Source organism: Mesoplodon densirostris, chromosome 17, assembly GCF_025265405.1.
Source record: "Mesoplodon densirostris isolate mMesDen1 chromosome 17, mMesDen1 primary haplotype, whole genome shotgun sequence".
NCBI classification, from domain to species: Eukaryota; Metazoa; Chordata; class Mammalia; order Artiodactyla; family Ziphiidae; genus Mesoplodon; species Mesoplodon densirostris.
The window spans coordinates 67,874,183-67,888,854 of NC_082677.1; the positions used below are offsets into that span (position 1 = coordinate 67,874,183).

At 42.8% G+C, this 14,672-nt stretch overlaps 1 protein-coding gene across 3 annotated transcripts in view; it reads left to right on the plus strand.

Moving 5' to 3' along the window:
* The window catches only part of PCCA (propionyl-CoA carboxylase subunit alpha), a 349,043-nt gene that overhangs the window by 323,842 nt on the left and 10,529 nt on the right, over nt 1-14,672 (plus strand). For all 3 annotated transcript variants that reach the window (XM_060080286.1, XM_060080287.1, XM_060080288.1), the window contains one exon: nt 10,471-10,611. In XM_060080286.1, coding sequence (XP_059936269.1) covers nt 10,471-10,611 — 141 coding nt within the window. The remainder of the gene's footprint in view (nt 1-10,470; nt 10,612-14,672) is intronic.

Below are 14,672 nucleotides of genomic sequence, written 5' to 3' on the forward strand. Positions count from 1 at the left end.
GGAAATAATATTTGGTGAATAGTTACTGTCAGGCATTTCCTAGTTACTTTGCAAATCTTTGTTGATTTAATCATTTAATTATTATCTTGATTTTAGAAATGAAGAAATTTGTTCTGAGGAGTTAGGTCAGTAGACCAAAAGGTGATGTCAGACTCAGGTCATTTGGCTTCAGAGACTTGTGTTTTTCACTTTTGCCATTTCCAGTGCGACAGCCATACCTCCTGTTCCCTCGATTGGCACATGGCTTTTCAGGTCTCATCTACCTTCAGTGTTGTATGTTCTTTGTAATGCACAATATGTAGCATATCAGAAGTCCATTTAGTAGCCCTGGTTAAATTTTCTAAGATATGTCAGAATTCTAAGCTGTAAAATTGCTAAGCAGTAGAGATCCCCTGATAGAGATCATTCCCAGTAGTTTGGACCCGTGGTTGCTGGGCTGTGTAGGGAAGGAAAACTTTCTCTTCTGTCTTCTTACATTCAGTGCCTAGAGCCTTGTAACTTAAACTAACAAGGCAGATTAACAAGAGGGGAAAAAGTAGATTATATTACGTGTACACGGGAGTTCATAAAGAAATGTCGCTTGAGGCAGTGAGAATTTGGGGCTGTATACCATCTCAACAAAGGGCAATACAGTGTGGAGAAGAGGTTGGACACAGGGGTTTGGGGCTTCTGGGGTAGGGTAAGTTGTGAGAAGATAACTAGGAAATGTGTGATTTTAAAGAGGCCGTTTAGTCAGGTTTATTATACAAAGAGTCCTCTCCGGTGATAAGAGTTGTCTTTGGAGTGGTGGTTCTCCCAGTGTGGGAGAGGGAGACACCTTTACAAAGGACATTTATGTCCAACTTTTAGACAGGAAGGGGAGGATAGAGAGCTAATTGCTTTCAGCTCAAAACAGTCCTTTTACCAAAAGGGGCATATCTTGGGGAGGCATGCTATAATTCTCTTTCGTTGTTTTCTGCTTTGATCTTCTAGGTCAGCAGTTTACTACATGGTAGTACTGTCATCTTGAGCTTTGTTTGCTTTATCTTTACATGTTTTAGTTTCTGCATTTCTGACCCATATAAGCCAGCATTTTGGTGTATTAGATTCTGAGTTTCTTCAGTGAATGTGTAATAGCAAAAATATTTTATCATTTAAAAAATCCTTGTAAAGTCAAAGCATTGTTCAAGAGGGCCCGGCATTGGCACACTTCCCAGGCCTCTGGTGCTCCGACTCAGCACTGAAGAACTTGCAAGGGAAGGCCAAGCTCCCCAAAGTCTTTTCCCCAAAGTTTGCTTATTCTGCACCCTGTAGACGGCATTACTTTAACTTGAGATGAGCAAAGAATAATTCACAGAGAAGAGAAACGTGGGGACATAGCAAAATGGTCCACTTCCCCACCTGTGTGCTTCTTTACATAGTTGTGTTTTTATAACATTTCCTGTAAGCTGATGCTGCCCTAATTATAGATTTTCAAGAGAACGTTTCGTTGTACCCCAAATTATACAGTGCTTTAAAAAGGCACCTTCTTTAACTGGTTTACCAAATACCTTATAAACTCGTAATTACATAAAGCAATTCGGGATGCAGAATAGAAACAGCCTGTAATGTTAACAGATGTTAGCTGGTACTATTTGGGTACAAGGCTTTCAAAGATCTATAATATTTTTCTTGTGTAGAATAGAAAGAAATGACTCATTATAGTCATAACGTGTCACGGAGGCTCCTGCTCAAACAGAACGCACATGTTCTGTTTTGTGGGTTCTGTACAGTGCATTGTCAATGGACTTGCCTTTGTGGATGGGAAGGTGCCACTTATCCCAGCAAATGACCTTTGTGGCATCTGTTAGCGTGTGGGCACCTGGGCGAAGCAGAGGCTGGGCGCCTTTATCAGGGCGCACCCGCACACAGCGTCCCACGGCGCCCAGCTCCAGGGAAGTTGTCCCATTAACAGACTCCTTCAGGAACCCGCTGATGACTTGCGTTCCAAGCTCCCCTGCCCTGCAGACCGGGAATGGGGCTGGCTCCCCGGACAGTAGCTTTTTCTCTTTTCCATCATTTTGGGGTTCGTATTAAGACACAAGTGTTTCAAATTACAAGGAAAGTAACCTCAGTGGAGCCCAACTGAGGAAATAAATCCTATTATTAAGTGCTGGATTTCATGTTTAATGTTTAATTAATTTCAGTTTAATTTTCAGCACTATTGTTAAAAAAGGAAAGTTGCTTACCTTAGGATATTAGAATTGGAAGGACCCTTGTGATTAAAACACACAATAAGAAAAATGAGGTTAGATTTTTGCACTGTTGACCAACATCCCCTCTCCAGAGGACGTTGTGTTTTAGGAACTAGCTGGAGATGTACACAAACTTACTAACTCATTTCATCGAAGGTTTTGTTATTAGCCTTAAGTTTTTTTCTGGAAACCTTTCCCTTTTTAGCCAGCATTTTGAAAGGTGAGTTGCTGAAATGGACTTCATGCATTTTTGTTGTCTTATTTTGTTAGAATGTTCCTCCCGTCTCTATTTTTGTAATTCTTACCTCAAACGCTGCCCTTAATGAGATTGTTGCTTACTGCTGTCGAGGCTCCTTGTGGCGCATTGAAGTTCAAGAACCAACTTAGAAGTTAAAAAATGAAACCTTGAGGCTAGATTGATTCATAGATGTAGCTGGACGTGTTGAAAGTGACACATTATGTCACTGCAGCATATTGACAGTGTCAATTGCATGTCCTTAAACAGCTAACCTAACTGAATGATTTACTTTGTGTTTAACTGCGTTTTTCGATTAAAGGGAGCAAATGCTGAGGAACTGGGACGCAATATCAGAAGCCATATATTTTCTCCTGTTAACACCAGCGTTGCTGACCCACAAGTGAGGGGTGTGTTGGAGTTTTGCTGTAGGCTGGGCTGCTCTAGTTTAAGTGGTCTAAACAAGTGATTAATGATCAGGAGCGGGCCCTTACCCTGCTTCCAGAGCTTTCCTTCAGTGCGTTTCCATTTCTGTCACCTTGCTGCCCACTTGGGAGGCCTTATGTCAGAGTAGCTTACACTCTTTACTTTGCTGGCATTTGTTTCCATTTCAAGAGCCCTTGATGTTTCTTCAGAGTTGCCTTTTTTTTTTTTTTAAGTAGTATTTAGCATCATGACCCAGACCTTAAACTGTTGACTTTGCAGTTGCAATACAGGTGTTCTGTTGCCCCCAACCAAGGAGCTGCCAGACTTTCCCCCCCAAGTTGCAGAGGTGATAACTTGAATGAGACGTTCTAGTTTCTTTGGACCTTGTTTTATTGTCTTGCACGTTAATATGGTATTTGTATTTCACAAGGCTAAACCGTATATAGTATTTCTTAGATGTGCATTTGCAATAGATGGATATATTAACTGTTACTATCAAGTGGAGAGTTTGAACTATTAACTTTACTGTAATAAAGTTTTGTTATAACGGTGCTAATTACTAAGCAGCTGCATTTGTGAAAAAGTGCACAGCAGTAATTTGCACCTTATTGTTGCTTTGCTATTAAAAAAAATTGTGAACACATGAGCTTCTGAAGAGCACGTTTATGTATGGATCTTTAACAGCTGGACTTCTTGAGTATAGCATTTGGTGTCTGTATTTGTGCTTCTGAGACGCTCATTTTACCCTGATAAGAGCTGTTGCGTGCTGAATGGGGATTTTAACAAGGAAGGAGCAGCATTTTAAATCACTGTGTGCTTTTGTTTATTATTTTTTGCTAGTTTTAGGGAAAAACAAGAATAAAGATCTCCTTTCTCGTTCCTCCCTATCGATGTGAAATCACAAACTGCAGTAGTCGGATTTGAGTGTTTTGGTGATGGCATTGCCATTGTTTCAATGGCAGATAAAAATGGTTCTCTTCTGTTGGCTTCACATCCTCAGTAAATGCTTCTACATCATTAAAATCTTATTGAAATGGGAGGGAAGGGGGCAGGGTACAACCTTCAGAAGAGTGAGACATAGACACAGGACATGACAAAAACTGGTTAGAACCAACTAGGTCCAAGATGGCGGGAGATTGGACTTCCAGTAAATCCTTAAACCTCATTATACGCTCATCGTAATACATTAGCATGCTAAACCACACGCCCACCAGCACCATGGCAGTTTCGAGGCCCACCATCAAAGATCAAAAAGTGGGCAGTGGCCCACCTCCTGGAAATCTCCGCCCCTCCCTGAATAATCCTCCCACTCATTAGCCTATGAGATTACCCAGCCCATAAAAACTAACCACCCCATATTTCGGGGCCTTTCTCCTTCTGAGATGGCTCACACTCTGTCTGTGGAGTGTGTTTCTCCCAAGGCCATTCTTGCCTTTTGAGACAGACTGCATTCTGTCTATGGAATGTGTATCTCTCTAAATAAATCCACCTCTCTCTTTTTTTTCTTTAACATCTTTATTGGAGTATTTTCTTTATAATGTAATAAATCCACTTCTTACCTATCACTCTGTCTCTCACTGAATTCTTTCTGCGATGAGACTTAAAGAACCTGAGCTTCATTAAGTCCTGAGACGAGATGTGTGATCTCAATTAAAAAACCATGGTTTCAAGTCCCATCTGAGTTGTGCGGTTTCATTTTCACACTCCTAAACCAGCACAGGTTTGTTTTGTATTTTGCTTTGGTCTGTAAGGACAACCTCAAGTCTTGGGAAAAACTTATTTTTGCCCTGTGGATGTGTCAGAAACATCTGCTTCAGGTAGTTTCCAAGTGTTACTTAGTAACCTATGATCCAAAAACCCTGTTAAGGTGCTCCAACTATTTGAAAACTACACGTTCCGTATTTTTATAAGCGTATATTCAGATTAATTCCACCTGCCTCTTATTTGGATTTCTGGCAGCTAGGAACTTTTAAAAGAAATTTGTGTTTTTAAAAAGAAATGCGAAAAATTAAATTTTCTTTCCTGATTCAAGAGTTCTTCTGTATTTTTAAGAGATCCTGTTCATGGGCAGAAAGGAGAGGTTTCAAAGGAACCTCATCTCCATATGGTTTTACTCGATAATCCTTTATCCACCATCTTCAGCCCTCATTCCTTTGCTTTCTTGCCTGTGGCTACATTTCTATCTCTGCATCAATTAGCACAGTGATTTATACAACAAGCAAGCAGTTTAGAGGTAATGGTACACAATTAACATCTCATTCCACCATAAAGGGTATGCTAAATACCCCAGTCATTGCTTTCTCTGCCTGGAATTGAAATAAGTGTTTGTCCTAATTCATATGCTATCTGATGTGAAGTGGGCCTGCTTTGTACTGCACTACACCATTAATCTAATTATAGATAGCTGCAAATGAAGTGCTGTCTGAGCCGGGAGATTGAAGAAAATAGCCTTTTGTCATTTAGCGTGACTCTGTGAAGCAAGATCACACTTTACAGGGCAGTACTGCAAAATGGGGATCTCAGTACTATTGCTGCCTGTTGCATCTTTTCTAATTACAGCAGCATTGTAAACACAACTGGGTGCTGATATAAATAGAGCTGTAGATATGCTGTCATGTGGGTTGTCGGAGAAAGTCCTCCGAGTGCTGCTGGATTAAATGATGCATCCTTGATTGACAGCTACCTTGAGACCGTCCCGATGGAGCTGTCACGGCGTTATGCTAACAGGCCGGCCCGGTGACTGCGGCGGTGCCAGGCTCTCTAACTGCCGTCTCTTCATTCCCCCTTCTTTGCCTGGGTGTACCTCCAGCAGGACAGCTCCAGCTTTAATTCTGTGTGCTTTCAGTATTGTTGCATGAACATTTTTGTTGGTTTGGTTTTGCGGGGCCCGATGCTGAATGAAGCAGAGGGGGAATGTATTTTGCCTGGCTTGGAACCCTCGCTTTGTTCTTCTGCCAGTGTTCATTATGTATCCCACGAAGACTGTAGGAAAGGAAAACAAGGTTGAATTACAGTTCTAGTTCCACCTAAATGCTTTATATCTTGTGGGTTTTTTTCCCCTATTTTTCTGAAACACCGATGTTTTCAAAGATGCATCCTCATTTTTGCATCTAGTCATTTCTGTCACTTTAAAAACATTGACAGTTTACCTCTGGCTCAGAGTTAGGAAAGTAGACTTTTAGAGGAGCATTTGAGCGTTAGCTCTCCCTGCCACGCGGTGGAAATGAAGACACAGCTTAAGGGTTGGAGATCCTTGTATTTGAAGAAATGTTTTTGCCACCTTACTTAGTGAGGATCGATGTACAGTCTAGGGCCAGTGCTTCAGGATGTTAAGATAATTGATGAAAAGTAATTGACAGTGAAGCTTCGTCATTTATCTTGAGTCCGTGTTGGCTGAGCGGGCCCACAGTCGATGTGAAAAAGCATGAGCAGTGCATCAGCTGTACATGTGTACGCTCCTCATTATGGGGAGAATGACGTAGGGAAGAAAACCGGAGCTGAGCCTACTTTACGAGGAAAGACAGGAGAGGCTCTGAAATCACGACTGAAAAAATACATAAACAAACTGGACGCACTCCTCTTGGAGGGGCCCCCAGACCCCTGAGCCTGACAAGCACGTGAGCACGTGGGATGTGTTACACCGCCGGTAGATCTGGAGGCCTTGGGGAGAGCAGGGGTTTAAGCCCCATGAGGAGATGCATGTGCTAAACTAACACGGACACCAGCAGGACGGTGTGTCGTGCGACCATCTGAGGGCAGCGTGTCCACCATGAGGGCGCCGAGTGGGGTGTGTGCAGGGCACGGCTGGGCATGCCCATTGACAGGACTTTTTCGTTAACCAAGCCTGGTTCAGAAGCCGTCTCTCACCCCAAAGCCAGGACTGGCCCTCTCCTCCGCCAGCAGCTGCCTGGCTCTGACCCCCACCTTTTCCCCGTGGTCAGGTTCCCTGTTAAGAGCTGTATGTTCATTTTTGTAACAATTCCATTGTGTTCCTTTTAATTGTCCATCTCTTGCAGTTTTCTTCCTGATTCTGTTTACGTCTGGTATGATTTTTCTCTCTTTCTTTTGAACTTTTTGGGAGAAATTTTCTTGTTAGACATGGTTTTACATTGCAGACACCACAAAATTAATTTGCTTAGAAGCCGGGCCTGGGGTTATTTGACCATAGCTAGGTTATTAGGTAAGGCCTCTTTCCCACCTGTTGGTGCCCTGTGGGTCGGGGAGCCGGAGCCCGGGAGCACCTGTTCTCTGCTCCAGCTTACATTGCGAGGTGTGTTTTCAAGAACTTAATCATTTGACTGTGGTTTGGAGAGTACCTCCCTACCCCCCCGCCCCCGGGATGGGGTTCCATCCTCATGAGCCCGGGAGCAGCTCAGCTTCCGGCCCCACCAGCAGGCAGGCTCGAACCCTGATTGCTGACATCTCTCCCGACCTCGCAGAGGGGAGAACCTTCTGGCTTCTGCCAGGACTGTGCTTCTCTGTCCTGTCAACGAGCCTTTAACATCTTGGCCTCCCACCCCCAAAACATCGAGTTGGTGGTCTCTCTGCTTGAAAACAGTAACAACAACAACTGAAAATCAAAACTCTCCAGGAAAGTTCTACGGAGCCCATGAGGAATATTCAAATACTTAGCATCAAATCAAAGTCTGCACAGGTCATGGGGCATTTTCCTGAAATCTCTCACCCCGTTGGCTGCTCTGCTTGTGCCCCCGAAGAATTCAGAGGAACCAATAAATAGCAGTTTTGATCACAAGCTCTGAAAGCCCTAGTGTACATTCTTAAATGACTTCTTTTCTGAGGCATCGAAAAGCTTTTACGGTTCTCACCAGGCAGTTCATTCTGATGGGCCCATATGCTGCTCTCCGCTCAGCTCCCATCCTGGCCTGCGCCCCGTGCCCCGCTGCAGCGCCAGCCAAGGGGTTGTTTCCAGAAGCCGTGTTTGTGTGGGCACGCTGAAGGTCAGGGCAACATCAAAGGTAGTCTTAAAAAGAGAACCTTCTCTCTGCCGCCGCTTTTTATATTCAGAAAGGTCATGTCTCAGCCAACTATGTGCAACAGGGCCTCTCCTGAGGCACTTAGGCCGTTGTTATTTTTTACTTGTGATTACAATAAGTCGCTTATCCCCCAAACAGATTTAAGAACAATAAACAAATACAAAAGGAAAAGGAACATCTCATCAATAACAAAGACTGCATCTAAAGGCATTGAGTTTTGTGACTCTTTTACATCTCTTTCCAAGCAAAGCAGGAGTCCTACAGAGAAAGGAATCCAAAGATATGAAAATTATAAAAATAGTAAAAGGATCCAGTTTTAGTCAGGATCTTGTCATTTCTGGGGAGACATGGAGCTTGGGACAGTCTTAGCATTTTATTTATATTAAGGCTCGTTTGTGATATAGCTAAAATTAGTTTTTAAGGGTATATATCCACTGTGGTGAAATGTGATAAGTCATATTGTCCTCAGTGTAGAAAGATACTTTCCCTGAGTTCGCATTTTGAAGTCAAGTTGTGCGAAAAACAAGAAGAAAAAAGATCTGTACGCTCCGGGGAAAACCAGCCAACTGGGCCCAATGCTGAGCAGTCACGAGGAGGAGCTGCACAGGGTGGTGCCAGCCAGGAAAGGAACTTTTTTTTGTTGACCCCGATGCTTCTGGTGATGTTGGAGTTTCTTCTCCAAGGCAGACTGACTGAGCACAGATACGAAAACTGTGCAATTTGGTACGATTATATTCTCCCCTCTCCCCGTAGCCCCCCTCCCGTAGATTGAATGAAGGACTTTGAGGTACAATTTGTCGTTGATAAATAGCCCCTCTGCCCAGAATGTTTAATATTAGACTGACAGCAGAATGCACTCTCCTTGCTTTTTTCCCTCACCACTTATGACTCAGATGAATTTTAATAGGAGCAAAAAGCTTTTATTTGCACTGTAATTTCACTCAAGGATCATATCCTTCCAAAACTGGCAGACACTTGTACCTCTTGATTGCAAAACACACACTCAGGAGTAAAGAAACATGCAAAAGATGTTATTATTCAACCTGTCACAGTGTCGCAAACCTGCTTGGAACTGAGGCCATCGAAGCTCTTCTGTGGGCCCTCCCGCCACGCCTTTTGAAACCAGGCCCCGGAGAGAGCACACTTAAGAGATTTCATCGCCCCTGGACAGAGTTAAGGGTGATTCCATTTTGCTTGTGCCTCCCTGCCATCACGATGCCCACAGGAGGCTTTGAGTTACAGCAGCTTTTTCCGAACAAAATGGAGCTGCCTGGATACTGCATCTGTCTTCCCCCAGGGAAATGCACTTTGGTAGAAATTTGAAAATCTTCAGGTGGTGGTTCCACGTTCACCAAGTAACACTTCCTCCGGCCAGGTTATTTTGTTTCTGTTTGAACAGAGCAAACTGTGGCTCATGTGTTTATTCACAGAGATCTAGGATTTTTCCCGCCAGGCAGAAATTCCCTTTATTAGAAATGTTCTGTTTGACTGAACTGCCTTTAACGTACCCCTCATTATTTGAGAGCCACCTACAAAACGTGCCATTAGAGTACTGGGCTGTGCAGATCTTTTATTTATTTATTTATTTTTATTTTTAAAATTTATTTATTTTTGGCTGCGTTGGGTCTTTGCCATACACGGGCTTTCTCTAGTTGCGGCGAGCAGGGACTTCTCATTGCGGTGGTGGCTTCTCTTGTTGCGGAGCACAGGCTCTAGGCGCGTGGGCTCAGTAGTTGTGGCTCGTGGGCTCTAGAGCGCAGGCTCAGTAGTTGTGGCGCACAGGCTTAGTTGATCCGCGGCATGTGGGATCTTCCCGGACCAGGGCTCGAACCCGTGTCCCCTGCGTTGGCAGGCGGATTCTTAACCACTGCGCCACCAGGGAAGCCCCGCAGATCATGTTTCTGTCCGTGGTTTTAAAATCTAGAATTATTGCCTCTTAGTGCAGAGGATATTCACATTATATTTCATCTCTATCAACTCTAACCGTCATGTTACATTGGAAAGACCACGTAGTGTTGTGCCTAAAAAGCTTTTCTAACTTTTTCAATCGTGAACATAACATTTTATGTCACTGGAAAAAATGTGCATTTTTAAGTATTATTTTGCCCAAAATGGACCCCCAAACCCTTTGTCTTACTTTACTGGTACACAGTCCAGCCGCTGTCTTGGGGGGGCAGGCAGTGTGACACGGCTGTCTGCTGCCACCTACTGGTGTCTGCGGGCAGCACCCCTTGCTCCCGTGGGCTGGCCCAGCCGTGGTATTTGTGTCAATTGGGATAAGTTTGTAAGTGGTGAAGGGAATACAAGGAAATTCTCACTGTTTTCTTTATAAAGTTTTGAGGTGTTTTTCTTAAAAGATACAGGGTGATTACTATTTATCACTAATTAATTACTGGAGTAGTTCTACTTCCAAGAAATTTCTTAAACAACCGGCTCGCAACATATGGCAGGAACAAACCAATATATTTTGCTTTTGTGTTCAGTCGTGAAAAACCACTTGACTTGAGAGATGGTGTAATTTAAAAGCTAAAAGCTGATTTTGAATGAATGCTACATTGGAGGAAAAGTTCATCATTTAATCTCACTTTCTTTTCCCTTTAAGTACAAGATGCATATCCTAACCAAACTCGCCGCAGAATTGAACAAATTTATGCTGGAAAAAGCGGCTGAGGACACAAGCAGTATTCTGCGCACCCCAATGCCTGGCGTGGTGGTGGCCGTCTCTGTCAAGCCTGGGGACCTGGTAAGGACCGTACTTCTGTGTGTGTCTGTGTGTCTGTGTGTGTGTCTCGGGGCTGTTGCGGACTGAAGCAGGATCTCGTTCTTGAGTCATACTACCCCACAAAACAGCAGAGGAGCTTTTGTGCATTCTTTGTCCAACAGTTTCACATCTGAATTAGGTTAGTAACAATATCTCTGAGTGCCTCTCCTCCCAAATGGCCGGGGACTGGAACAGAAATAAGGCCAGATTCATTGTTTTTTTGGCAAATTTAGTGTTTCAGGAAGCGTTTCATTTAAAATTTCTGTTTACTCTCTAGCTCTCTGTGGTTTAAGCATCCTTAGAGAAGTCATGCCAAGAAATGATCCCCCGATGGGGGAATTTTTTGCACATATTCTGGAATAAATAGGAAGGGTACTAAGGAAAGTTAATTCCGTAATCTGTATAGTACCAGAGCACTTCCGAAATAAAATTTAGGATCACAGTTTGAATTTTTTCATCTTGACCTTGTGACATCAAGGCACAAATCAAAGCTATGTTAATATTTCCTCACATGTTCAGTCTCAAGGTAGCATGCTATGGACAAAAGGATACATTCACAGTAGCAGCGCATAGATAGAAATCTACTGATCAGCAGCAAAAGTAAATAGAAGACAAAGATGCAACCAGAAGGTTTCTAGGGAGCGCTTAAGTCCCCACATTTTTGTTTATGTGCCGGAAGATAACAACCAAACATGACAGTCTTTAATGGATGATACGGTGATTCCATTTTGTATTTGTTATGTCACAGGAGTTTATATATTCTCCTATAAAGATTACATTAAAACTGCCTTGTATTTCTTTATTAACGTAAGTAAAATAAAGTTGAGGAAAACTCATGTAGTTGGTTGGCATTAGCTTCTAGAAAAGTATTTACAGTAGATGAATATTAAGAAAAAATGATCCATTTCAGCTGTTTAAATGATTAGCCCTGAAACTGATATGTGAAGTTGGAAAACTGACTCAACAGTTGCTTTACCTGATGATATAGAAACGGAACAACTACCAGGTTTTCTAGAAGAGCATAAAAGAGGTTCAGGAGCTGTGAATTGTTAGGCTTACTTTGAAAGCATTGACATTGCTGGAAGAAAACACTCATTAAGATTGTCAAACACGCTAGTGTTAAGGATTTGGGAGAGGCGATGCTTAATGCAGATTCCGTGTTGAATGTCGGGGAGGGGTTTGTCTTGTTTCTGTTGGTTCTGAAGGATTAGGGCCCTGAGATGACAGCCCCTTGGCCTTGACGTTAAGAATGTCTACGCTCACTACATGACCAGGGCAGTCAGGACAATCTCCTAGTGACTAGAAGTGTAGGTTGGTAAACAGCGGGAGGGGTTTTTGTTGTTTTTTCCATTTTCCTCCTTAAGCTTATTCTGCAAGCCACAGAGGCTGTGTACAGCCATCCTGAGCTTGTTGGTCCTAACTGTGTGGCTTTAATTATAAAATCACATTTGTGCTTAGAAAAAGAAAAATACACATTTCACTGCAATCCTCACTTTTCCAACACCTGAGTCAGACCCTGAGAGGAGGGAGGAGGAGGGGGTGGCAGCCCCTGCTGGGAGCCTGGGGGGGCGCAGTTCAGGCCGTCGGCCCCCCTCCCCGGAGAGCAGGGGGCCTGCAGACTCCTTGCTGCCAGCAGCTGCTCCAGACACCAGAAGGGCTTAGCCTTCGTATTTTCCATTTCCTGCTTAATAGGTTAACGTGGGAAAGCTAGGCGTTTTGGTGACATGGAACAGTGTGGTGTGGGTCCTTGGTTCGTGGGGGGAGCTCAGACATTGGAAACCACCACTGTTAATTAAACGTGGGTATTCAAGACTGGTTTGGTTTGAGAAGGACCTGGGGCCTCTATTTTATGTATTTCTCTAAAGTCAGAGCACACTGTGGGGGGTTGCGGGGGTGGGTTGCTGAACCGCCTCCTGGTCTCCGGGTCCCCTTCCTTGTAAATAAATGCTCTGCACACGCATGTGCCTGGGCTGGTCACGGAAGGCCTGCTTTCATCCCTCTCTCCGGCTTCCAGGGCCACTTTTGGTCCTGGCCGAACTTCCTTCCATATTCTGTACCCTTGTGTTTTCATAAGACAGTATTTTCCCTTGAGTTATTATTTGTGAAAAGTGTCCCAAACTGCTAATAGCTAAACCAAAAGCAGGGGGTGGGATGTTTAATCGTCGGCTCTTATAACAACTTCTAGAGTTAAATCTGCTTTGTGTAATTAAAACAGTCGAGAATTTCCTTGGACCTAAGGCGCGGCACATACTTGAGGCCATTATAAGAAAATAACACTTGTAGCTTTTAAGTTTTGCGGTTGAAGATTATTTTAACACTGTAGGACGTGTTGTCTTGTCCTTAGCAATAACACTAGCTGAGCCAGGTTCCACTCTTATCAGTAGGAAGATAACAGAATCAGTCATCTCTATGTATTTTCAAGGAAAACAAGGACCAAAAACACAGCTAAGGGCCTACAAGTATTCTATTTTTCTTTGTCATGTTATTTTTTATAGTTTAAATCCCAGTTGTCTGTAATTTTTATATTTAGCATAAGTAAAACTTGACAAATCTTACAATGGTGAGCCTGGCAATAACCTGCTCCACAAAAGTGTCATAGACAATAAAGGGACAGATCTGCCCTGTGAAGTAAATAGCGTTCACAGAGCTTAAGAAGCTCAGGACGAAATAATCCGAGGTGGCCATTTGGAAGCGGTCAGTGTGCTCAGAGACTTTCTGGGGAGAGGTCCCCCTCCCTCTCAGCTCAGGAGCTGGGTTTTACTCTAAGTGCTTGTTTCAAGTTCACCCAGCAAACGTCGCTAATACTTTTTCAGTGTCTGTTGCCTGCTATTTAACATTAAATGTGGTAGGAAAATCATTTCTGAAATGATTGTATAATAACCTCTTTGAGTATGTCGGGAAGGGATGCCAGTTCATAAGCAGTAAATTGCATACAAGCACGCAAACCAGAAAGAAATGACGTCGGAGTGGATTGAGAACATCTAGAATCACACATGTAATTGAGGAAACAGTTGCCAAGAATGACTTTTATATGCCTTTCCTATGTGCCTTTTTTGCCTGCCTTCTGAAAATATTTCTACAATAACTGATTTTCATTTCAGTTTGAAAAATACCTATTTTTCTGTACATTTAATAATATAAACCAGGGGCACTTCTATAATCAAAGCATTTAAAAAATAACTTGTATTAAGTTTTTAAACTTCTATCTTTATGATTCCTTGAACAAAAATATTAAAAATATATATTCTTTCAGAATAATGCTGAATACATTTTTTTCCCAGCATTAGACTTACAGCTGCTGAGTTTGTGGCACAATTTTCATTTTGACTTTGATATCCGAAACAAAACAAAAAATAAAAATGAGGCAACCCATGGGGATATTTTAATATTGCATTTAATTAAGATGGTTTCTAGTTACGTTTAGATTCTGCAGTCATCTCAGCTTTGCATCAGAAATATTCATCTTATTTAATAACATCACAAATTAAGTGAGACATGAACCAGAAGCAGGCTGTATACCCGTTTACATTTCCTTCTTTCTTAATTATTATATTGTGAGTTATTAGTTTGTAAGACCAGGTAAAATAATAGATGGAGATTAAGCACCTGTTGCTGCTTTTTCTTACCACTTAGTCTGTTTGATATTAGTAAGACAGAATTTGGAGTATTTTTGCAGGGCTAAGATGAGGAAGATCTGCCTGATGATGGAATTGACCTTTAGCAGCAGAAGGGTAATTAGCTGTTCGAGATTGCTGTTCTCATGAACAATGTCTTAGGCAAAAGTGGTATATACTATAAAAATGCGCCAAGGAGAACAGAAGCTGTGTAATGATTCCTGGGAGAACCACCCAGATCTCGCCCTGATTGATATTCCTCCGTGCATGTGCTCCTTTGGGGAGAGGCCTCCAGGCAGGGGGACACCACCGCTTTGGAGACACAGGTGCCCTGTTTCAGAGAACGATATTCACACCTGCCCTTTGTCCCTAAACCATCTGTAACTGAGCTTACAGCTGATGTAGGGGAAATTGAGAATAAACTTGGCA